General features: G+C 39.9%; 1 protein-coding gene across 2 annotated transcripts in view; it reads right to left on the reverse strand.

Annotated features, from left to right (window-relative positions):
• Positions 1-11,684: 11,684 nt before the first annotated feature.
• LOC120491924 (prostaglandin F2 receptor negative regulator) overlaps positions 11,685-24,628 on the reverse strand; it is a 41,560-nt gene continuing 28,616 nt past the window's right edge. The window contains exons 4-5 of one of the 2 annotated variants that reach the window (XM_089122424.1): positions 23,573-23,714; positions 11,685-12,122 (exon numbers count right to left, since the gene is read on the reverse strand). In XM_089122424.1, coding sequence (XP_088978550.1) covers positions 12,113-12,122; positions 23,573-23,714 — 152 coding nt within the window. In that variant the 3' untranslated portion in view covers positions 11,685-12,112. The remainder of the gene's footprint in view (positions 12,123-23,572; positions 23,715-24,628) is intronic. The other variant, XM_089122428.1, reaches the window with a different exon arrangement.

The raw sequence follows: 24,628 nt of genomic DNA on the forward strand, positions 1-24,628 counted from the left end.
TATAAACAAATGTTATGTTACTGTGTTTATTGATGTTTTTACTCTACTCTATGTGTGCAGTTTTTGGAGGATTTATTATATATTTTAAATTTATATAAATAAATAAATTAAAAACAATTATACAAAAAAGCTTTTTTTAATAAAAAAAAATTAATTTAACCCTAAATTAATTAAAACTAATTTAATTTCTAAATTATATTTATGGTGATAACATGGATAATTTGACATGGTTTAGTGTATATAGGAGCTATAGAGCTCCACAATAAGCTTTTTGCTATTTGACTGACTGAAAGATATCTTTTCACAAGTTTTAGTTGGATTCATATCTAAATATTATTCATTTTATGAAATTATAATAATAAATAATACATATAATAATAAACAATTATAATAATAAAAATGATTTTTTTTCCCCAAATTTAGCCTGTTTTGTTAATCAAACCTGAAAAAGATATTTACAAAGAAAAAAGTTGAGTTTTTAGAGTTTATCATTTATTTCATTTTTTTTCTTCTTTCATATAATTGTACAAATGTAATATACACGTCAGTTACTAACTGTAACAGAACAGATATGAACAGTTATATTACATATAGAGAACGCTCAAGGGTTAAGTTAAAATAGACCAAAGTTACCGTTGCTCGACTTCTTGTGGTTGCCGTCCTGCCTCGGATTCTGTTCGCAAATCAAACCATGATCAATTTAAAGTTTGCTAACTTATTTGTATCAGTCTGATGCGTGCGAGTATGGACTGTGATTGGATGATGAGGTCGTGATAATTCTGAAGTGTCGTGTTGCTGTTGTGTTAGTTGGTAGTAAGATCAGCGTGCCGTCAATAAACAGGGCAGATAATAGGCTCATTTACGGGGCGTTCCAGCTAATATGGAACAGACGGTAATCCCACTTGTGCTGGTAGCAGTTGCTGCGAATTTTACCTCAGCATTTGCCGCGTCTTCGGAACACTCGGCTTCAATTACCGTAGGCTATTTTCCGCACTTTAAGGCGCACCAGATTATAAGGCACACCTTAAATGAATGACGTATTTTAGAACATTTTAGAACAATAGATGTGCTAAAGGCTAAAGGGAATGTAGCGAGTGCACGGCGCCGGAGATGAGGCGTTTATTGTGTGTGAGCGCGCTGGGGCGGGCACGTAACTTACATTAACAGCTTGACTCATATGAGCATTCAATGTGCGACGGTTCGCTGACAGCAACAGCTGGCTGATTTGAATGAGACGACCCGGTTACTGTGAACATGGAGCGCTTGATGAACATTCTGTGACACGCAAGCAGCGCCGGGGACAGTGTGTCTGTTCGTGTGTCTGCTAAGAGTGAGTGCTCGTGAGCGGGAGACACACACAGAGAGAGAAAGAAACAGCGGGCGGCACAGAAAGGACGGAGAAGGACTGAGGACGGGAGAAGATTGTCTGTTGTTTGGGAGGTGGTTATCCGACCTTATTAACCCCCAAATCGGGAGTGTTTGACGGAGAAAATATGTGACGTGGAGCCGACGGTGAAGTAGATTCCTGTTTATGCCAGCGCAAGGAGATTCCACTTATCAAGGTACCCATTCGAGCCCAAACACTGCCTTTTTTAGTGAATGATCTGTGGTGCTGTGTTGATATTTTCACGTGTGAAGTGGAGTGTTTTGCAGTGTAAACACGAGTGTGGGATCCCCGCGGACTGTTTGGGCGATCGAGTGGATAAATTGCTACCCTTGACGTAACTGCGCCAGTTTATGGAATCCTGTCTTGCTATATCAGAGCTGCTGAACTGAGTATCTCCCCATGCTGTTAATCAGCCCTGTGAGTGCAAAATACCGAATTAATGTTGACATCTTCGTCTGTGCTGAAGTATATCAGAGCTGCTGAATTGAATATCTCCTCTGCTGTTATCCGGGCCTTCCTGTGAGTACAAATTACGGTTATTGTTGACATCTTCATCTGTTCTCCTGTCTGTGTTGAAGCATCAGAGCTGCTGACCTTCCCTGCTGTTATCCAGTCCTGTGTGTGCACTGCACAGAGTTAATGCTGGCATCTTCGTGACATTCCCTTAATAAATAAAAGCTCAAATTGTATCGTCTGTTGTCTGGCCTCTTCTGTCTTGAGGGGTAGCTCCTCAAGGGGGTGTGGTAGTTCGGGGGGTGTTGGCTGGCTGGGTACCAGTACGCCCCTCGCCTGTGACACAAGTTCCAGTGGAAATTTACCAGCAGGTAACCATTTGCTTAGTTGTAATTTGCATTCAGACAGAGGGCCAGAAGGTGTTAACTCAAGGGCATACCCTTCTGTATGCAAGATATTTCTATATTCTTAAGAACTTTAATACCTTTTGATTTACTTATTTGGGAATGAGACATCATTACCAGTTACCCTGAGACATTTAAAATGATACTAAACAATCCTTAAAGATTATCACCTTCACATTAAAACCCTATATATTCTTGTATTCTTGTAGAGAGCGAGAGAAAATGTAGATGAGGTGCTCATAGGAAGGGGGTAGGGGGTCAAATGTTAATTTGCCATTGTCTTTAGAGGCCACTGGTCAGATATTTTCTCTCTAACCAGTTTCCAGTCTTACAATGGTATACACAAGTCTGAAAAAGTCAATTCTAGAGTGGACTGGGAGCCAATGTAAATGTCACGGGTGACAATCTGAGGGGGGCGGAACTATTGATGTGAGTGAAGTGATTATGATCTCTTAAAAAGGTGTATTCACGTGTGTTTGCCTGTGTGGATTGCAGTGTACACGAGGGTGGGAGTGTAATGCCTAGGTGGTCCAGCCTAATTCATCCTTTTATAAACGTCTGAAAAGAGAAGTATTACAGTGTTATTGAACCTGGTTTTCTGCTACCATTCTTAACTGAACACTGTAAGAAATACAGCTTTATTTAGTTTATTTTACCATTATAACGTATCATGGAATAAACGTCTGGATGGAGAAGTAACACCATTGATAGTACTCCATTATAACCAAACCCACCATTTGTACATTCTCTCTGCCTGAAAAGCAGTTACGCTTCTTTATGTTCTTTCTGCCTGAGCCCCACAGAGAAGCAGTACCGCTGCAGTTACGTTGCTGAGCAACTTGACCTCTCATTCTCTCTGTCTGAGCCGCACAGAGAAGCAGTCACGCTGCGAGCACGCTGATGAGCGACCGAGACCCATTCTTTCTGCCTGAGCTCCACAGAGAAGCAGTACCGCTGCAGTTATGTTGGTGAGCCACCTGACCTCTGATTCTCTTTGCCTGAGCCAGAGCATGTGAGCGGAGTGGAGCGGGAGCGGGCGGATCTTGGACAGAGCGCAGACCGGCATTTTTAAAAGGACGGAGCGTCGCCCTATTTCCCACTCCGCTCCGCTCACACCACGAGAAAACTCCATGTCTTTTCCCCACCTGACTAAAGTTGCTTGCATTGTATTCAGCATCTCCAAGCGTGTCTGCGAGCGCAGAGAGGGTTTTCTCCGCTACTGGCCTGCTTTCAAGAAACCACCGCATGTGTCTCAAGCCTCAGACATTGTCCAAACTTGTGTTCTTGAAGGTGAACTCAAAAGAACTGTAGGCTAGATAAGGAAAGCAATTAATTTCTTTTTTGTAAGTTTGAGACAATTTAATGTTATCCACGTGCTCTCTGAACTCTGAAAAGTTCCGTTAGATATAAGTCTGGTGGCCTAATATTTAATTTACTTTTTAATTTATCACTTTGATGTAGGCCTATAGCGAAATTTTTATCTATATAATTAGGCCCATTGATTCGTTTAATTTTACCCCTTTTGTGTACAATTGATATAGGCCTAAGCCAATTTAAATTGTAATAGTGCGCGCTGCACAAAAGGTCAGTTAGGCTTTTTAAAAATCTGGCCTAATAATTAATTAGCCTACTTTTAAACATTTATGTATATTTTTTTTAACATTTTGGTTTATATCATTTTTTGCTATATTATTAAGCCCATTTATTCGTTTAATTTTACGGCAGTTTGTGTGTACAATGGTTATAAGCCAATTTAAATTTTTATCGTGCACGTTGAGCAAAAGTTGAGATATCAAAATTGTGGCCTATAGTTAATTTACTTTTAAAACTTTTATGTATATTTTTGTTTATATAATTTTTATTAATATTATTAGGCCCATTTATTCGTTTAATTTTACAGGACTTTTTGTGTAGGCGGCATTCCTGTTCTTACATAGGCTAGTCCTAATTTGTAATTCGAAATTAAACATTTCTCTTTGGAAAATAATGTGGTCAAATTACCTTCAGTTAGCCTTCAATCAGCTTCAAATCTCACTACATGGTCTCAAGCTAGTGCTAAATACTAAGAAAACTAAATCTATGATGTTTTCTAGGGCTCGTTCCCAATCCTCAGATAAAATAACCATTAACACACTAGATGGTGACCTAATTGAAAATGTTTCCTCATATAAGTATTTAGGTTTTTGGCTGGACAACAAACTTTCTTTCAAAATTCATGTTGAAAAGTTTGTAAAAAAGCTGAAACTACGACTGGGGTTTTACTTTAGGCATAAGGCTTGTTTTAACTTGTTAGCTAGGAAAAAACTTGTGCAGGCCACTTTTTTAAGTGTTTTGGACTATGTTGATGTCGTCTACATGCATGCTGCCTCTAGTACTCTGCACCTTTTAGATTCTGTGTATCATTGTGTTCTACGTTTTATAACTAACTCTGGTTACCGTACTCATCATTGTACGCTGTATGAACTGGTAGGCTGGACGTCACTAAATCTACGTAGACAACTTCATTTGCATATTTTTCTATATAAAGCCATGTTGGGTAAATTGCCGGCATATTTATGTAATCTCCTTAAAGGGTTAGTTCACCCAAAAATGAAAATTCTGTCAGTATTTACTCACCCTCATGTTGTTCCAACCCCGTAAGACCTTCGTTCATCTTCGGAAAACGAATTAAGATATTTAAGATATTAAAATCGCTCCTGCATACAGTCCATAGGCTTCTTGAGGGACTGGCTCTTGCCGTCCCCGAAAAGTCATAAAAGACATCGTTAAAATAGTCCAACTGACTACAGGGGCTCAATCTTAAGTTTATCAGACGACGAGAACACTTTTGTGCGCAAAAAAACAACAAAAATAACGACTTTATTTCAACTATTGGTTTATTTCTCCCTCTGCGCGAGTCAGCTAACTAGTTTAATAGCGTAAGCTTCTGTTGTTGTACGTCACACGCATCACACACACATGACCAGCGTCGACCAATAGTGAGCCTACGTGTGACGTAGCTCTACGCAATCACACTACGTTAACGGACTATAGGCTTATGGAGAAGGAAGTGAATAGTTGAAATAAAGTCGTTATTTTTGTTGTTTTTTTGCGCACAAAAGTGTTCTCGTCGTTTGATAAACTTAAGATTGAGCCCCTGTAGTCACTTGGACTATTTTAACGATGTCTTCAATTACTTTTCGAGGACAGCAAGAGCCAGTCCCTCAAGAAGCCTATGGACTGTATGCAGGAGCGATTTTAATATCCTAAATATCTTAATTTGTGTTCCGAAGATGAACGAAGGTCTTACGGGGTTGGAACAACATGAGGGTGAGTAAATACTGACAGAATTTTCATTTTTGGGTGAACTAACCCTTTAAGAAGAACTCTAGCAGTTTTTCTCTCCATTCCACCAGATGGTTTTCTTACCAGGTTCCAAGGGTTTTTACTGAGATGGGAAAAAAAGCCTTCTCTTACTTTGCGCCATGGTCCTGGAATAATTTGCAAAATTTGTTACATCTAAATGATCTAGTTCCATTAAATGAATTTAAGGCCATGTTAAAATGCAATATAACTCAAAAATGTAACTGCCATATGTGACCTGCTCTTTTCTTTTCTGTGTGATGATTGTTTGTTTGTTTTGGACTGTTGTATTTTGTATATAAATTGAATCTGGTGTGCCGTCTTGGCCAGGTCTCCCTCGGAAAAGAGACTCAGTCTCAAGGGACTTCCTGGTTAAATAAAGGTTAAATAAATAAATAAAAAACCATTTAAAACCAGCCGAAGTGAGCCGTACTGTACCGTACCATGCAGTGGAAAAGCACCATTAGTCACCTGTTGTCATGAGGATGTAGGACGAACCCAATTGCAGACAGCAAATAACTCAAAAAGGATTTATTAATGACAAAAACAGAAAACAAAACCCACGATGGGGCAAAACAAGGCAGGGAAAACAACACTACACTAAGACTCAGACTATAAGCTAACAAATAAGACCGGATCAAACACTTCTTTCTAGACAAGACTTTCAACAGGTTACTCACGGTTTGTCTCACACAAAGTATGATACACAGTTTGACAATGAACCCGCACTGGACAGCAAACACAAGGGGATTAAATAGGGGAACACTAATGACGAGGACAGGTGAAGCTGACTAGATAATAATGACAAGATGAGGATAAGGGGCGGGGTTACGTAATGAGACAACACAAGAACATGACACAAACATCAGGCCATGCGCTTGTACATAAAACATGGGTCTGCCATGATCCTGCCAAAAGACAAGAAAAAACAAGGACATGATGGCAGAATCATTTGCTCTTTTAGGGGAAAAAATTCTCTTTTAAGTGCCCAAGGGTGTAGTCGCTGCACTTAGCTGTGCAAAGTATATCAATGCAACAACTGCTAAACAGGCTTTCACACCAACATAGGACACTTCTCTCTTGTTTAGCGCACACGAACGATGATAGTCAGAGTGCGGAGTTATACAAAAGATCAGCTTGAATGAGTGAGTTGCATGCTGCCTTATATACCCATTTGTACTTGGAGATTTTCCATGCAAATATCTCTCAGGCTGAACTAAAATGAACATTTTTATAAATTAAAATTAACAAAGGTTAAGAAATGCTGTAAAAAAATATTTCTCATTGTTAATGCTAGTTAATGCATTCACTAACGTTAACAAATGAATTGTAAAGTGTTACCAGTTATCTCATTAATGACCTAAACTGGACTTGGCCAAGACGTCCAATGTCCTTTTTTTAGGATCTTCCTTTGATCCTTTCATTATGTCTTAGAACACATACTCACATCCATGTACCATGGGTACATCATACAACAGTTCACTATTTCTATTGTTGTACTGCATATAAGGTATTTTCAGGTGAATAATTAAGCAAGTAAATACTTTGGCTAAGTAAGTTAAGTTAAAAAGCAAAAAGAGACAGGGTAATTGCAAATGTATCAAATTTATCAATAATTGAATATTTTTACAATTGACAAATTTATATAAATATAAATATTTATAAATATATTTTCATTTTTGCGATTCCCTTCTTTTTCTTTGTCTTCCATCATTCTCCTTGTCTTTTCATCATTTGTTGCATGCAGACCTTAAATAGGTTATAATGTTTTATTAGTCTGTTACGACATGGCAACATTTAAATTTGAAAATAAATGAAACTTCATTTACATAACAAATAATTAATAATGAATAATATAATATTTTGGAAAATGAATTTGACTCACCATGTGGGCTTAACCGGAACCTCAGACTTCTCCTGAATCTTCCTCCAGTTTCTTTCTCCTACCCGCCTCACCCACTCTTGGACTGAGCACACATACTCCCCTTGGTCTGACGGCTTTGCACTCTTGAGGAGTAGTCCATAAAATCCACCTCCAGGAAGTTCCAAGCGAAGCCCCCCGTCTGTGTAACGCTGAATGTAGTTGCTTCCTACTTTGATCTTATGATCTGGACCAATTGTCAAGATTTCTTCTGACAGTCCGCTCCCTTTCTTGATGGACCAGGACACAGAGAGGTAGGTGTGCTCTTTGAACATGAATAATTTTTTGAATACCATTTTTTCATATATTCATTTCAAGAAAAATATAAAAAAATATATAGTTAATTACTAATTTTATATGAATCGACTATATTAAGCTGTGTTTTTTATCTTACACTGACCCTTTTTCAAGTGAACATTAAAATCAGAGTCAGTTCCAAAGTCTTTTTCATAAACCTCTATATTGAACTTTATCTTATTATCAACATGTAAGTGCTACAGAAAGATGACTTTCATGAAAATGTATGATTCTGAAGTGCAAAATTGATCCAAAATGCCAAAAACAAAGAGAGATTTGTTGAGATCTTGAGATTCTGGAACGTCGGCGGCCATCTTGAGACATGGCTCTGGAACGGACTCGAGTTCACTGATGGTTATGTTCATGTTATGACAGCAAAATAAGGTTTTTATAAGACATTGAATAGTTTTGACAAAAGTGTTCCATTTTGCAACCATCAGTGAATAAAACGTACCACCATATATTCACGCCGCAGGGCCTACACCCTGTCTGAATTTGGTTGTCTTCTTCTTTGTGCATGTCCTATCACTCCTCCAGGTGTTCCTCTTCCTCTCCCTCTTCCTCTGACACCGTCCATTTTGAAGACAGGTGAACTTAGCTGTTGCCTTTTTATAGTACTTAAACCTGTCACGGTAGATATGTTCTCTGCTTCCTTTTAGTCTCGTGTTTGTGTTGTTGTGTGAATGCACATGTGTAGTGGGCGTGAATGTATGTCATACCTAATCCACTCCAGCTGATCATCACCTGCTGCAATCCATTTCACCTCCCTATATATACTCACCACTGTTTCATATTCCTTGTCAGATCGTTGTTTGATGTACGTCTTGTGGCTCTGGATTCTTCTCCCTGCTGGTGTTCTGGTCTTCGTCTTGGCTTATCGTTGTCGTGTTGGATTCTTGTCTTCACCAACTGTCGTCTGCACCGCATCTGATCATCTTGGCCCCTGCGTTACGAGTCTCCACATCCGCTTACTGTTATAGTTTCAAATAAACTGTGTTGACTCGCTATTGCTTCCTGTCTTTATAGCCGCGGGGTGACAAAACCTGATTGGTGTGTCTACAGTTAAGCACCAGTGTGTGTGCACACCTGGTGGCTGTGTTTAACCAATTGGTTCATGTGTGTGTTTATTTGAAAGCCTTAAAGATGAACTGAACTGAAATTTGAGAAAAGGTGATATAACAGATGTATTTTATTTATTCTCATTGGTACAATTTTTAAAAAGGCATAATTTGTTAAAAGGGATAAAATGGTACATTGAAAGTGTTGTTTTTGTTACACGGGCGCCGCCATGTTGGATTTCAACGTTCGACTACGTCACTGGCATGGTAAGCCACTCCGTTGCCTACCCGCACCAGCAGAACAGCCGTAGCTTGTAAACAGTCTGAGGCTCGCTGACATGGCTGAGAAAACAGATTTTTTTGCGACACACTATTTAGAGATGTGTACTTTCGTCAATGAGTACATGAAACGTCTGACAATGCATGAAATGTTTTATTTACACAAGTTACAAGTTCAATGCATCACGTTAAGGTTACTCGAATCCTTGATATTCGGGTGAGGGGGAAAAGATCCCTGATGTATAGTTCACTGTAAAGGATGGGATTCTCCTTCTTAAATGCACCATCGCCCATAGAGTGAACTGCCAGTATGCTGTTAATCTAAACAATCTGAGAAAAGTCTAACAAGTTAGCCCAGCCGTCACCTATTCGTAAAATACCCTGCTACTTATGGGGCGGTCCAGCGTCTCAGCTCGGACATCCATTAGAGACAGCATAGCCTCCCCCAACACGTTTCTCTCACCGAACAGCATCCGAAATGAACGGTGCATGGTGATGCATTTTTCGCCGATCAATAAATGTCCATGTTGACCTCTCTGCAACAGATCGTCTCCGTTCAGTGTCTATGCTCCACAGCGCTCGCGCCCACAGTCACTTTCCCCCAAACGATCCTGTACTGCAAGTGAAGCCTGAAACTGATCGTCCTCCATGTGGTGGTAGTTAGACACTACCGGCCTGTCCCTCACGGGCTCAAATGCGTAATCCATGCCGTTAAAAGCGCTCATTTTCGTCTGTGTATACAGGACCTGCAGCTGTTGTCTATGGCGCTCCGCGGGTCCTACCATGCCAGTGACGTCATCGGAACTGCCAGCGCTAACAAGCGCAATTTTGCGTTGCTTAAAAAAGCTATATTAATATATATTTAAAAAAAATGTTTAGTGTAATTTACTTTTAATTGTCATAAACAACACGTTTTCAACGTCGATATTTTTCAGTTCAGTTCATCTTTAAAAAGGAAATTACATCATGATAAATTTCTGTGTCAAATGCATACAAGTGTGTTTAGTGTTTTGCAAATCACTGTGTGTAATGTTTTGCAAAAAGTGTGAAGCTGACAATGTGCTTACAGTTGTGCAAATCTAGGCCGGTGTTTTGCTCCTTGAGTGTAAGGTTTCGCTTATTGTGGGAAAGTTCTAATTTTAGTGTGTAAGCAATCGAAAAAACTAAATGGAGCCGCATCTCCAATGACGATGTCATGGAACAACACATTAGTGCACGACGAGACATCAGAGAAAATACTGGGTAAGCTGTCATTTAATTTTTATAACACCTTCTCTTTGATAACCTGACAGGTGACCAAGAAAGCTATTCAAATTGTTGAGTTTGTTAGAGTTTCGCAAGATTTCTCCCAGCTCTGGAATTCTTCCAACTTCATCCTTAACATTGCTCTGGAGAACAGAAGGGCATGTTAATGTGACACAGTCGCATTTTCTTTCAACGATCTGGTGTTCTCAGGACAGGATGTAATTTGTTACACTCGTTTTTTGTTTTCTATTGTGTAGGGATCAGTAACAGTTATCCCAACCTGCAAGAATTCATTTCCGGGAGGTATATTTCGGTAACAGGATTATGGGGGTGGGAGGGAAGGCTAACTTGTACAGTGCACGCGCAGCGCACTATGTATGTTATGCGCGCAGTATCTGTGTCTCGCTCTAGATCCCGGGAGATTTGAACTAATTTGCAGGCATCAGGGAGACGCTATCAATATGCGGGAGACTCCCAGAACTTCCGGGAGACTTGGGATGTCTGCAGTAAATTGGGATTGCAGAGACTGTCACTGTTCATGAATTGACTGTCTCTCTCTCGTCTCGCGTGCTGTTGTTTGTGTGTGTCTGTGGGCGTGGTCACTGATCATTGCTGATCAGCAGCGCTAGCTGGTTTCAATCCGTTTGTCTCTTTATAAGTTCAGTAACTGGTGTCGCATGTTGTCAGATCGTTGTGGTTTTCCCCGGTGTGTTCCTGTGCTCGTGTTGGCTTGTGGATTTCCTGTGTATTTCGTCTCGTCTGGACTCTTCACCTGCACTGGATACCAAGCACTTCACTGAGTCATCACGGATCACCTTTACCAGTCGCTCACCGAGCTCCCTGTGTCACCCTTCCATCCAGCACTGATCGCTCGACCTGCACCTGTGGAGTTTGACTACCTGTGTTTTGTGTCTGACCATCGTGTCTGTGTACACACTAATAAAGAGTCTTTTGCATTTACATCTGTCTCTGTGATCCGTTACAGACACGATCCAGGAACTGTTAACAAAGTCAGCACTGACTCTCCCGGACAAAACAAACAAACAACGCTTTTTGCAATTGTAAAAATCTTTCATAACAGCTTTTGAACTTGCTAGATTCAACTTTGCGCGTTCACAAGCATGGTTCAAACACTTACAGAGAGAATCTGCATACTCAAGTCACCTGTATAAGTGCAACCTCGTTCTCAAGTACTTGCTCACTCAGAAGCTTAAGGGGGCCACAAATTGAATGTCCGAACACCAACTGCGCTGGGCTGAAAAACCCCATCCCACTCACTTTTCAGTTGGATGCAAGACTTGCGCAATAATATGTTTATTAATTTGATTGTTCTTGGGTCATGTGGAGGTACAATGGAAAATTCAAATACATTTCAACAAGATCAAGAAGGCAGACAGAGGAAAGCACATATACCCAACATATTCACACATTCAAACCAAGTGTCAGTATTACATTTACACTTACCACATGTGAGAAACCTCAACATTAAAATTTTACTTATTTAAATGGTGAGATAAAAGACATAATAAGGGCACAATTTCCATAAAGTGGACCGGTTTCTGTTTCATGAATAAAAAAATCTACCTTTTACGTAACTTTGCTAACTTGTAATTTGTTTTTGTGTTGGTCTCGCACGCTTTTGGACGGTCTGTTGGACTCAGTTTTCTGCATGTACTGAACATCAGGTTGATCTGTGTAGTCCGGCATAAGAGAGACGAGTCGAAACTCAGCTTCCTCTGCGGAGACAGACAGAGACAGCAGAACGTGAAACAACTGGTTGGTTTGAGAATTTTCAGAATATCTCAGAATTTGAGAATATTCAGATATTTGATCCCCGCTTCATCTATACTTATTTGCATGGTTATGAAATACACCCAATTATTACCTCAATCACATTTCACAGAGAACTGAAATAATGCTAGACAATTGGAACTGACTAAAACAGAGGTGGCTGTTTACACGACACCGCTTTCAACTAAAAACATAAAACTTTTTGGCCATTCGTTTACACGACAGCGGCATATTGGTTACCTGAAGATGCAAACATTTGAAAATGGGTTTCAAAATGGTGTTGTGTAAACAACAAAAACGCAAATCTCTGAAGACGATGATGTCATGCAGATGCCTATTACATGTTCAGTCTATATTGTTTCATCGCCATCAACTGGCCTGGAAGCAGAATACAGTATTTTTATTTGTTTTTGTGGATCCACGTGAATGGGGCTCGCTTTGACAATGGTGTCGTCTCTGCGCGGAAAACGTCTGGGGTTATGACTATAACCCTTGTTCCCTGAGAAGGGAACGAGACACTGCGTCGGGAATCGACACTTGGGGACGCTCCTGTAGCATGCGTCTCTGAAGTATGAATGAAAATAGTCCAATTCTGATTGGTGTTGCGTCATGACGTAACATGTGACGGCATTATCGGAAGCATAAAAGCAGCACTGGTGCAACACACAGCAGTCTCGTGATGAAGCAAGACGCTCTAAGGTCTAAAGGGGGCGTGGTAGAACGACGCAGTGTCTCGTTCCCTTCTCAGGGAACAAGGGTTATAGTCATAACCTGAGACATTCCCTTTTGAGGGAACTCTACACTGCGTTGAGAATCGACACTTTGGGGAATGAATGCCCACTAGGCCACGCAACGAATAGACCTGTCCCGGAGTGAAACTGACATAGGCACTCAACTAGGACGAAAGCACATGTGCGCCAGGCGTACTAGGGAGGTGCAGACTATAAAATCTGATGAAAGTGTGAGGAGAAGCCCATCTGGCTGCCTCACAAATCTCATGAATGGGAACTCCTTCATGAAGGGCCCTAGAGCAGCGTTTCCCAACCCTGTTCCTGGCGGCACACCAACACTGCGTGTTTTCTTTGTCTCCCTAATCAAACACACCCGATTCAACCCATCAGCTCATTAACCCACCTGATTATGAGCTGATGGGTTGAATCGGGTGTGTTTGATAAGGGAGACAAAGAATACACGCAGTGTTGGTGTGCCGCCAGGAACAGGGTTGGGAAACACTGCCCTAGAGGATGCCATACCTCTAGTAGAGTGAGCCCTAATAGCCAAAGGTGAAGGTAGATCATGCACCCTGTAGGCTAAAGTAATAGCCTGAACTATCCAATTACTGATAGTTTGCTTATAAAGCAGGTTGTCCCCTTCTAGGTGACCCAAAACACACGAGAAGTTGGTCCGACCTCCCCCAGGAAGAGGACCTCTCAAGGTAAACTCTTAAAGCTCTGACAGGACAAAGGAAATGGAGTCTTTCCTCTTCTGCCGACACATGAGGTGGAGGATGAAATGCTTGAAGAACCGTAGACTGAGCCACATTAGATGGCACTTTCGGCACATAGCCAGGTTTGGGGTGTAAAATGGCTTTGACCATGCCAGGGGCAAACTCCACGTAGGCTGGTGTCACTGCCAGGGCTTGAAGATCTCCCACTCTTTTAATAGAGGTAATAGCTAAGAGAAACACCATTTTAAAAGTTAAGTCCTTCGGTGAAGCCGACTGAAGTGGTTTGAAGGGGGCCAGGGATAACCCTTCGAGAACCACTGCTAGGTCCCAGGCAGGAACCCTGGACCTAACTGTCGGTCTCATCCTCCAAGTACCACAGAGAAACCTTATGACCAGTTGATGCCTCCTCAAAGGCCCATCGTGTAAAGGTGCATGGAAAGCCGCAATGGCAGCCACGTATACTTTTAAAGTGGAAGGGGAGAGACCCGCCGAGAAGCGGTCTTGAAGAAATACCAGAACTGAAGCCACCTGGCAGTTAACTGGATCTATGTCATGTTCTCTACACCAAATAGAGAAAACATTCCATTTTAAGGCCATACAATCTCCTGGTGGATGGAGCCCTAGAGATAAGTATGGTTTCAACTACTCCTTCTGACAGCCCAGCTTCTAAGTACTGAGCCCCCTCAGGGGCCAGACCCACAGCTTCCACAGCTCCGGGCAAGGGTGGAATATTGTGCCCTCTGCTTGAGACAACAGATCCCTCCTCAGAGGAATCTGCCACAGTTGACCTATCAGAAGTGACACTAAGTCTGAGAACCATACTCGGGCCGGCCAGAACGGGGTTATCAGAAGAAGATTGATGCCCTCCTGACGGACCCTCTCCAGGACTCCCGGAAGCAGAGCGATCGGGTGGAAAAGCGTACAGGCGAAGCCTCGGCCAGGCCTGTACCATGGCATCCAACCCCAGTGGGGCTTGACGGCCTTTCAGATCTGGTAGGAAGTATTTGAGAGCCAGAAATAGTGCCATCATCTCTAGTTGATTTAAATGGCAAGATGGTCCTGCCAGAGACATGTTTCCAAGCGACACACCTGGACTCATGACCATCCCCCAGCCTGTAAGGAAAGCATTCGCTGATAGCGTAATGCTTCGACAAGTAGCCCCCAAAACTGGGCCCTGGGCAAGGAACCAAGATTTCTTCCACATGACCAAGGCACTTAGGCATTGCCGCTTGCACCTTGATTGTGCAAAACGGATTTCCCCTCGGAGAAAACCCCTTGGTTCTGAGCCACCACTGCAGAGGTCTCATGTACTGAAGGCATTGGACGCAGCTGGCATCAGCCCCAACAGTCTCTGAGGCTGTTTTACAGTGAGTGACTTGCCTAGTTTTACATTCTTTATGGCGGTGAGAATCGCAGAAATACATTCAGGAGAAAAACGTGCCTGCATTGTGGTTGAATCCCACACCACCCCAAGAAAGGTGGTCCTCTGTGCTGGGAGGAGCACACTCTTCTTGGTGTTTAGCCGCATCCCCAACTTATTTATGTGAGACAGAACGACATCTTGATGCCGAACTGCCAACTGATCGGTCTGAGCTAGAATCAACCAGTTGTCAATATAATTCAATACACGAATGCCCTGGAGTGTCAGAGGAGCCAGCACTGCAACCATGCATTTTGTAAAGACCTAGGCCAAACGGATTTTGATAAACCTAGGCCAAACGGATGGACCCAATATTGGTATGCTTCGCCCCCGAAAGCAAACCAATGTCTTTGGTATGGATAATACAATGTTGAAAGAATTAAGTTCGTCATTGATTATCCCCATCACAAATATTATAAATCAATCGATCTCTGTGGGGGAATTCCCAAATGCTTGGAAATTGGCTATTGTTTCCCCTTTATTTAAATCAGGAGACAGAAAAATGATCTCCAATTATAGACCTATTAGCATTCTGCCTGTAATATCTAAGGTTTTAGAAAAATGGGTGTCTCAACAGATTAGGGATCACTTGAATAACTCGTTATGTTCCCTTCATCCGTTACAATTTGGATTTAGGTCAAATTACTCCACTGAGACAGCGAATTGTTATTTTATCGAAAATGTTAAATCAATGCTTGATAGGCACAAGGTTGTTGGAGCTATTTTTTAGATCTTAGGAAAGCCTTTGACACTGTTAATCACAGTATTTTACTGTCTAAACTATCTCATTTTAACTTTTCTACGAATGCTCTTAAGTGGGTTGCATCTTATTTGTCCCAACGATCGCAATCTGTACGTATTGGCAGCTTTCAATCTGAACCTCTTCAATTGTCCACTGGAGTGCCCCAAGGGTCTATATTGGGCCCCCTTTTGTTTTGCTTGTATATTAATGACTTGCCGCTTGCATGCCCAGAAGTGAGAGTCCAAATGTATGCAGACGACACTGTTTTATATATACATGGAACTTCAAAAGCAGCAGTGGCTGCCAAACTTACAAAGGCTATGTTTAAAATTAGTGAATGGTTAAACCATTGTAGCCTTCAGTTAAATCTCTCCAAAACAGTGGGTATGTTTTTTAGTAAAACCACCAACTCTGCAGTTGATCCGGAAATTTTTATTAACAGTGAGAAAATTCAAATTGTTTCAGAATGTAAATATCTTGGTATTATCATTGACTCCAATCTTAAGTTTAATTCCCAGATTTCAAATACTGTTAAGAAAACAAAATACAATTTATCTAATTTTCGTTATATCAGGAATTCAATGTCTACCCAAGCTGCCAAAATGTTTATGCACTCTATGATTTTTTCACATATGAATTATTGTCTCACTACGTGGTCTCAGGCCAACCACTCCGCCTTGCTACCAATACAATCTCTGTATAAACAAACGCTAAAATGTTTTGATAAGAAACCACATCTTTTTCATCATTGTAAAATTCTATCAAAATATAATTTGTTGAGTTGGGAAAACTTTGTTAAGATTTCAAATGGCTGTTTAGTTTATAAAATTCTAAATGGCCTGGCCCCACCACCTCTTAGTGAGTTTGTGAGTTTAAGGTCGGATAATAGTCGTCTCACTAGAGGTTCCCTTAGAAGGGACTGTGTTATTAATTTTAGGAAAACTGCTTTTAGTCAATCTGCCTTCTCTATTAAAGCCTCAAAAGAATGGAATGACATCCCAACGTCTGTTAGAGAATTAAATAGTTATAATGAATTTCGTTCTTCTTTTAAAATGTGGCTTTTTAGCATGCAAATATGTCAACATTGATTTTTTTTATTCTATTGTTTTTTTTTTGTCTTGTTTTTTGGGGGGTTTTTTTGTAGTTGTTTTGGTTTGTTATGTTTTAATTATAATTGTTGTATGTATATTGTATTTTTAGGTTGCCTATTGTACATCTGGCCCAGGACTGCAGATGAAAACTAGCCTTTTGGCTAACTCTGGCATATTTTGACTTGTCATGTTAATATGCACTGTCCTTGTAATAAATAAACAAAAAAAATAAATAAACCTCAGGAACTTCCTGTGATGAGGATGTATGGATTCTCTTGGTCGGCGTTACGTCACTAATCATGTGACCTGCATAGCAACCATCCACGAAGAGTAAAACAAACCGAAGTCAATGCCCGAGGCAAATCAAAAAGGTATCTATTCACAGAAGTTTTGCTGTGGATTATGTCAGTTATGGATACTAACGGATAGGGGTACACCCCCAGGTGTGTTAATTTAACACTGGAGTTTTTGCTGTGTACGAAGTGTGTAATTAACTGACAAGCTGAGCCATATCGCATTAAATATCGCTGGTGATATGTCCTCGATTTTAATGCGATTTGGCTCAGCTTGTCAGTGATCTACGGCTCTTTGTACTAGCTAGGGCTGGGCGATATATCGCATGATATTGTTATGCGCATATAGATACAGTCGGTTGGTCTGGGAACGCCCCCGGGAACGCCCCGTCACGTGGTGTGAATTTAGCCCGTGGGGGAAAACATTGCCTTGGCGCTCATTGAAATACATGGGACAATCATGCCGAAGAGTTGCTGTGTCGTTTTCTGTACCACCAATAAACTAACAAATTATAAGTTGAAGTTCTACAGCCTTTCTTACATACATACAGAACCGGATAGGAGGACAAAATGGCAAAATTAATCATATCTTATTAGATTACTGTGTGAGTAGAGGTCCCTGTGTGATAGTAGTAGATGTTTAACTCGTATTAGGCAGTGGGCCAGATTTGTCTGACTTTACATCCCTTACAGAAAAGAACTATAGTAATCCTATGGCTATTAGTATTCTATAGTAGTGTATAATACTTCTGTGATGTTCTTTAATACCTCTATACTTCTAGGCTATGTCCCAAAATACTATAGTATTCATATAGGAATACTAACGTTATTACAATATTTTGTCCTAAAATACTACAAGATTCCTTTAGTTGTTTTTCATAAGGGATGTCTCAGTCACATTAGCGTTATTAGCTGAAGGTTATCAGACTGCAGTCTGTGAGAATTTGGATAACTATCAGCAAAGTCCCTCTGCAACTTCGTAACTACTACTGATCACCGTTTTACAAAAGGATTAATAGTTTTGAATGAAGCATACGTACAATTGGTAAGTGACATGGTTTTATGGACTTATAGTAACTTACACGCAAGTTGATTGAGTAATAGGCTTGTGTTGCAGCTTCCGCGATGTCTTACCTGGAGATTCAACCAGATAACAATAGTCTGGAAACGACACCTCCGGCCATTTGGTGGGTCATTGACCCAGTTTTTAATTAAATAAGGGCAATCATAACCTATTACAGTTCATTTTGCAATGTACCGTTGCCGGTCGGCAGGCAAAAATGACTCGCAATATGACATTTTTGTCATTCAAATACATAGGATGGCCGCGCTGCTTTCCCCCACGCCGACCACGCCCTCCAACTATGACGCGTTGCCGACTGTATGTATACTTACACTTTAAATTTTAGTTTGTTTGCTGCTATTGATTTATAGCAGGCAAATAAGAAATCTGTGATCTGATAGGGCATTATTATGTTTTGACATAATCATGCTTGCTCTATAAAATTAAATCTATTCAGGTGATTTGCTTACATTTTTTAGCAACAGTTTTGTGGTTGAATTGCATATCTGTATTTTTCTTAACCTCCTAAGACCCGAGTTTTGGGTGGAAAAGTCCAGGGGTCAGAAAGTAAAAGTACTGCCACATTTTTATTCCACCCACAGCAAAAACTCCAGTGTTAAATGAACTTTTCTGGGAGTCTCTTTGGATCCAGACTCAAGAGTGTTAAAGTTAATGAGATGATTAAGTGATTAATTGAGTGATGATTGAGCATTATTGAAGACACCTAAAGCAGAATCACTGAAGGAGAATGTCACATTTTTAAAGTCACCATTATGGAGATCAGTGTCTGCTTTAGTTGGGCTCTTGACTCTTAAATCATTAACTGTTGATGTTGTTTGGCTGCTGTACATGAGTTATAACAGCCAGATGAACAACAAGGAAAGCTGATGCGCTGAGGTTGGTTATGTTTTGACTAATCATCATTTGTCAGGAAACTCATTTGCAAAGTTTAACCTTTTTGATTACACAGTATAACATTTTCAAAAATGTAAATATTATCCAAAAGATTTCTTAAAAGCTGTTCTATTCTAAATACTTTATGGGCACACACAGACATCAAGAATCAGCCTGTGATTCTCAACAATGGTGACAATTATAAAGCATGTTGCAGTTCATTCTGGGTGCCACCAAATCAAAACTCATTCATGGCTCCCATCATGCATTGCGGTATGAATAAATAATGATCTGAATTGTCTTAGTAATTCTTTCTTTCCCTATTTTAATATTCTGCTTGTAACCATTGTTGAGATTCATACACTGAATCTTGATGTCTGTGAGTGCCTAAAAGAAAGATTTTTATTTTTCAGAACAACGTTTAAGATATCATTTGGTTTATTTTGAAAAATCTGGATCTAATGTTATAAAATCACAGTGATGCTGTTATGATCATTGTACTTTTAAATCAGAGAGTAGGCTTTAAATGAGTTTAATGATTCAGATCTAATGATGATTATGTCCTAACATGATCTTGAACATCTGATCTGATCTCTTTGTTCATCCAGCTGTTAAAACAGCTAAACAAAATCTTTAGTAAAGCATTTAAAGGTCACCTGCCCAACTAAAGCAAACACTGATCACCATAACGGTGACTAAAAATATAGATTTTCTCCTTCAGTGATTCTGCTAGTTAACATCAGGTGTTTTCAATAATATCCCAATCATCACTCAATTATTCACTTAATTATCTCATTAACTTTAACACTCTTGAGTCTGGATCCAAAGAAACTCCCAGTAAAGTTCATTTAACACTGGAGTTTTTGCTGTGGGTGGAATAAACTTATGGCAGGACTTTTACTTTCTGACCCCTGGACACACAACCAATAATGTGATGTCCACGTTTGTGGACAACCAGGTCTTAGGAGGTTAAACTTAAAATTTGTAATATATATTCTGATCAAATCACTCTCATCTTTATTTAGAAACACAGAGATCAATAATCAGCCTGTGTATCTCAATTGTGGTGACAAAATTAATCCTTGTTGCCACCAATCACAACTCATTAATGGCTCCCATCATGCATTGCGGTATGAATAAATTATGATCTGAATTGTCTATGCAATTTACTTTTGCTACTTGAATATTCTACTCGTCACCGTTGTTGAGAAGCATTGACTGAATCTTGAGGTCTGTGTGTGCCTAAAGGAAAGGTTTGTTTGTTTGTTTGTTTAACAACTTTTGAGAAATCCATTATATTATATTTAACATTCTGGACATTTATGCAGAATCTCAGTTATACACTAACCAACCAAATAAATTATAGTCATAAATATCAAATAAATGAATGTCATTATATGACCAACATCATTGTATAATTGTTTATATTTGTTCATCTGACAGATATAACTCAGATGCAACAGCAAATAAAAATAAAAATATATATTATAAGGGTCAAGAGCCCAACTAAAGCAAACACTGATCTCCATAACGGTGGCTTACAATTTTAGATTTTTTTCCTTGTGATTCTGCTTTAGGTGTCTTCAATAATGTTCAATCATCACTCATTTAATCACTTAATTATCTCATTAACTTTAACACTCTTGAGTGTGGACTTATACACTCCCAGGTGTGTTAATTTAACACGGGAGATTTTGTCATGACGAAGAGCCGTAGTTACCTGACCAGCTGAGCCATATCACATTAAATATCGCTGGCGATATGTCCTCGATATTAACGCGATATGGCTCAGCTTGTCAGTGATCTACGGCTCTTTGTAGTGAATGCCGCTCCATCTGAAAGCAGGTGAAGGTGATTTACTACTAATCAAGGAACCGGCTTTACTGATTAGATGCGCATAACAATATCGTGCGATATATCGCCCAGCCCTACACTTTGCTTGTTTTTTCTCTTTGTAATATATACATTGTGTGCTTTGACAGACATTAAATGGACAAGGACAGTATACAGAGAGCGCTTGCTGAAGGCACAGAAGCTGTCGCAGACTGTATTCGGGGGTGCTTTATAGCTTCCTGGTCTATGACGTCAACCACCTATTACGTTTCGCACTTCTATTATACTTATTATGTTGATTATGTGGACTGAGCATTCCCACTGCGTCTGAATGCAGCTCGAGTTCCCTTGAAAGGGAACTTCTCAGTTTCAAACATATCCAATCCAATCCAAGTTTATTTCTATAGCACATTTTATAAACAGGAAGTTTCCAAAGTGCTGCACAGATGATTCATACATCCAGATCAATTAGCATATAATAAAAACAAATAACAAAATAAAAACATCTCAGTCTAAGAATACAGTAAAATAATAACAGACATCAAAAAGACCACACAACTCACGCAGGATTAAAAGCCAAGGAATAAAAATGTGTCTTTAGACGAGACTTAAAACTCTCAACCGTCGAGGCATTTCGAACATGGAGGGGCAAAGAGTTCCAAAGTTTTGGTCCCACCACAGAGAAAGCCATGTCCCCTCGAGTTTTGAGTCTTGTCTTAGGAACAGCGAGCTGGAACTGGCTCTCCGACCTCAGTGACCTAGCTGGTGCATAAATTTGAATGAGGTCCGCAATATATGTTGGGGCCAGTCCATTTACAGCTTTAAAAACAAACAATAAGATCTTAAAATCAATCCTAAAACGAACAGGAAGCCAGTGCAATGAGGCGAGAATTGGCGTTATGTGTGTGCGTTTTTTGGTTCCTGTTAAAAGTCGTGCTGCAGAATTTTGGACTAACTGTAATCGTGAAAGTGCGTTTTGATTTATACCGGTATAGAGTGCATTACAGTAGTCTAATCGAGATGAAATAAAAGCATGTATAGCTTGTTCAAAACTGTTAAAAGACAAGAACGGTTTAACTTTAGCTAAAAGACGAAGATGAAAAAAACAGGATTTCACAACTGCATTTATTTGTTTATCAAATTTAAAATCACTGTCAATTTTAACCCCCAGATTAGTAATAACAGGATGCACAAAGTCATTTAGGCTGCCAAAATCTATCATGGGGTTTGTGGGGCCAAAAAGCATGATCTCGGTTTTACTCTCATTTAATTTTAAAAAATTTTGTGCTAACCACGCTTTGACATCGTTTAAGCAGTCAAGTAGAGGTATTAGGGAGCTGCCTTCATGCTTTCTAATTGGCAAGTAAATTTGGCAGTCATCAGCATAAAGATGATAGGAGAGGCCATGTTTTTTAAAAATTAGTCCCAGTGGAAGAAGGTAAATCGCAAATAGAATGGGACCAAGAATTGATCCCTGAGGGACCCCACAGTTTAGAGGCATATCAGATGAAATAAAGTCGCCCGTTTTAACAGAGTAGCATCTCTCAGAAAAATAAGACTGAAACCATTTTAAGGCAGTCCCCCTGACTCCCACACAGCTTTCCATACGAGATAAAAGAATTGTGTGATCAACTGTGTCAAAAGCAGCAGTGAGATCTAAAAGCACTAAAATGGCTGAATCACCAGAATCTGTCACTAAAAACAGGTCATTTAAAACCTTTAAAAGTGCAGACTCAGTGCTATGAAATGCTTTAAAACCTGACTGAAAAATATCTAAAGTGCCATGTGCTTCCAAAAATGACTGTAATTGCATAAATACACATTTTTCCAGAATTTTAGATAAAAAAGAAAGTTTTGAAATAGGGCGATAGTTTGAAACATTCGTGGAATCGAGTCCAACTTTCTTAATTAGTGGCTCAATCAGATGCAGGCACGACTCCAGAAGACAAACTACTATTTATAATTTCTTCAACATGAGAGCCAATCGTTTCCCACACATATCGTTTCCCACAAAATATCGTTGTAAATGTACCCTTAAATGTGCAAACAAGATAATCGACAAGATACACCTGAACTCAAATCAATTAGTTATTAACCATAGTGACAAACAGGGACAGAATGGAGAACTGACCTAATGGGCTCTATGCACGGCGGTATTTCCGGTGAAGCATTAGGGATGCTCGATAACTTCCGCCGATCATAGAGAGTCCAATGCAATACCGAGAATTTATATTGAATTTTATACTCCATGGTTATACTAAAGAAACGTTAGTCACAAAAACAGATAAAACAGACACCCCACATTGTGTTTATGCTTCTTTTTAAAATTATATTAAATAAACATAACTATATATAAAATTACATCTAAATGTATGTACGTTTCGTTTCAAAGACGGGAGGACAGTAAATTTTGAAGACTCTGCCATAATCCCGTTTTCCTCGGTTTTCCTCCGCTTTAATCTACACAACCGGAAATGGACGAGCATCCTTACGTCAAATGCGGAACTTATGCGTGCATATAGCCCATTAGCAGACAAGAGGATGAACATAAACTCAAACATGAACTGAACAAAAAACATCAAAACACAGACTGAAAGCACGCCAACGCTTACTTGTGGCCTTCCTCTTGTTGCGTGCGTGGCAGCGACAGACACAGATGACACAGATGATGAAGAGAACCAGCAGGGAACTCGCTCTTCCCGTCAGGATCACCAGCATCCACCGGAAGTCCAGACCAAACAGCAACTTCTTCTTCTCAAGTCACATAATGATCAAAACAAAGAAAACTTTTCATCACCACTATTTATAATTTGATATGACTTTAAAGAGGCTACATGCGTTTTCCTGAAATTTAGACTCGCGACTGACACCTGTGGCCATAAAACAGAACTGCTCTTCCTTTCTGCTCGCTCTCGCAGAGCGCACTCGTACGTGCACACTTCACAAGTCATCTACTGCAAGGAGGTCAACATTGTTTACATAGGTAAGAACAGTTAAATACATATATTGTTTGAGATAAGTGTTCTGTTTGCGAGTGTAGGCTACTTGCTGACTAGCAGTGGTGGGCTGGCAGAGTGATCTGAGGGTTTTCACCGACGTCACGTTCTGGGCGGTAACCCGGATGAGCGGCCATTATGGAGGCACTCGGATGTAAACAACAGCATCGACTGCACTGTTAATGTACAACTGAACTAGGGCTGGGCGATATATCGCACGATATTGTTATGCGCATCTAATCAGTAAAGCCGGTTCCTTGATTAGCAGTAAATCACCTTCACCTGTTTTCACCTGCTATTGATTTATAGCAGCCAAATAAGACATCTGTGATCTGTTTAGACATAATCATGCTTGATCTGAAAAATGAATACTATTTGGGTGATTTGCTTTAATTTATTAGCAACAGTTTTGTGGTTGAATTGGACATCTGTATTTTTCTTAAACTTAAAATTTTTAATATATATTCTGATCAAATCGCTCTCATCTTTATTTAGAAACACAGAGATCAATAATCAGCCTGTGTATCTCAATTGTGGTGACAAAATTAATCCTTGTTGCCACCAATCACAACTCATTAATGGCTCCCATCATGCATTGCGGTTTGAATAAATTATGATCTGGATAATCAAGGAACCGGCTTTACTGATTAGATGCGCATAACAATATAGTGC

The sequence above is a fragment of the Pimephales promelas genome, chromosome 2 (genome assembly GCF_988280905.1).
Source record: "Pimephales promelas chromosome 2, fPimPro1.hap1.1, whole genome shotgun sequence".
Classification (NCBI taxonomy): Eukaryota; Metazoa; Chordata; class Actinopteri; order Cypriniformes; family Leuciscidae; genus Pimephales; species Pimephales promelas.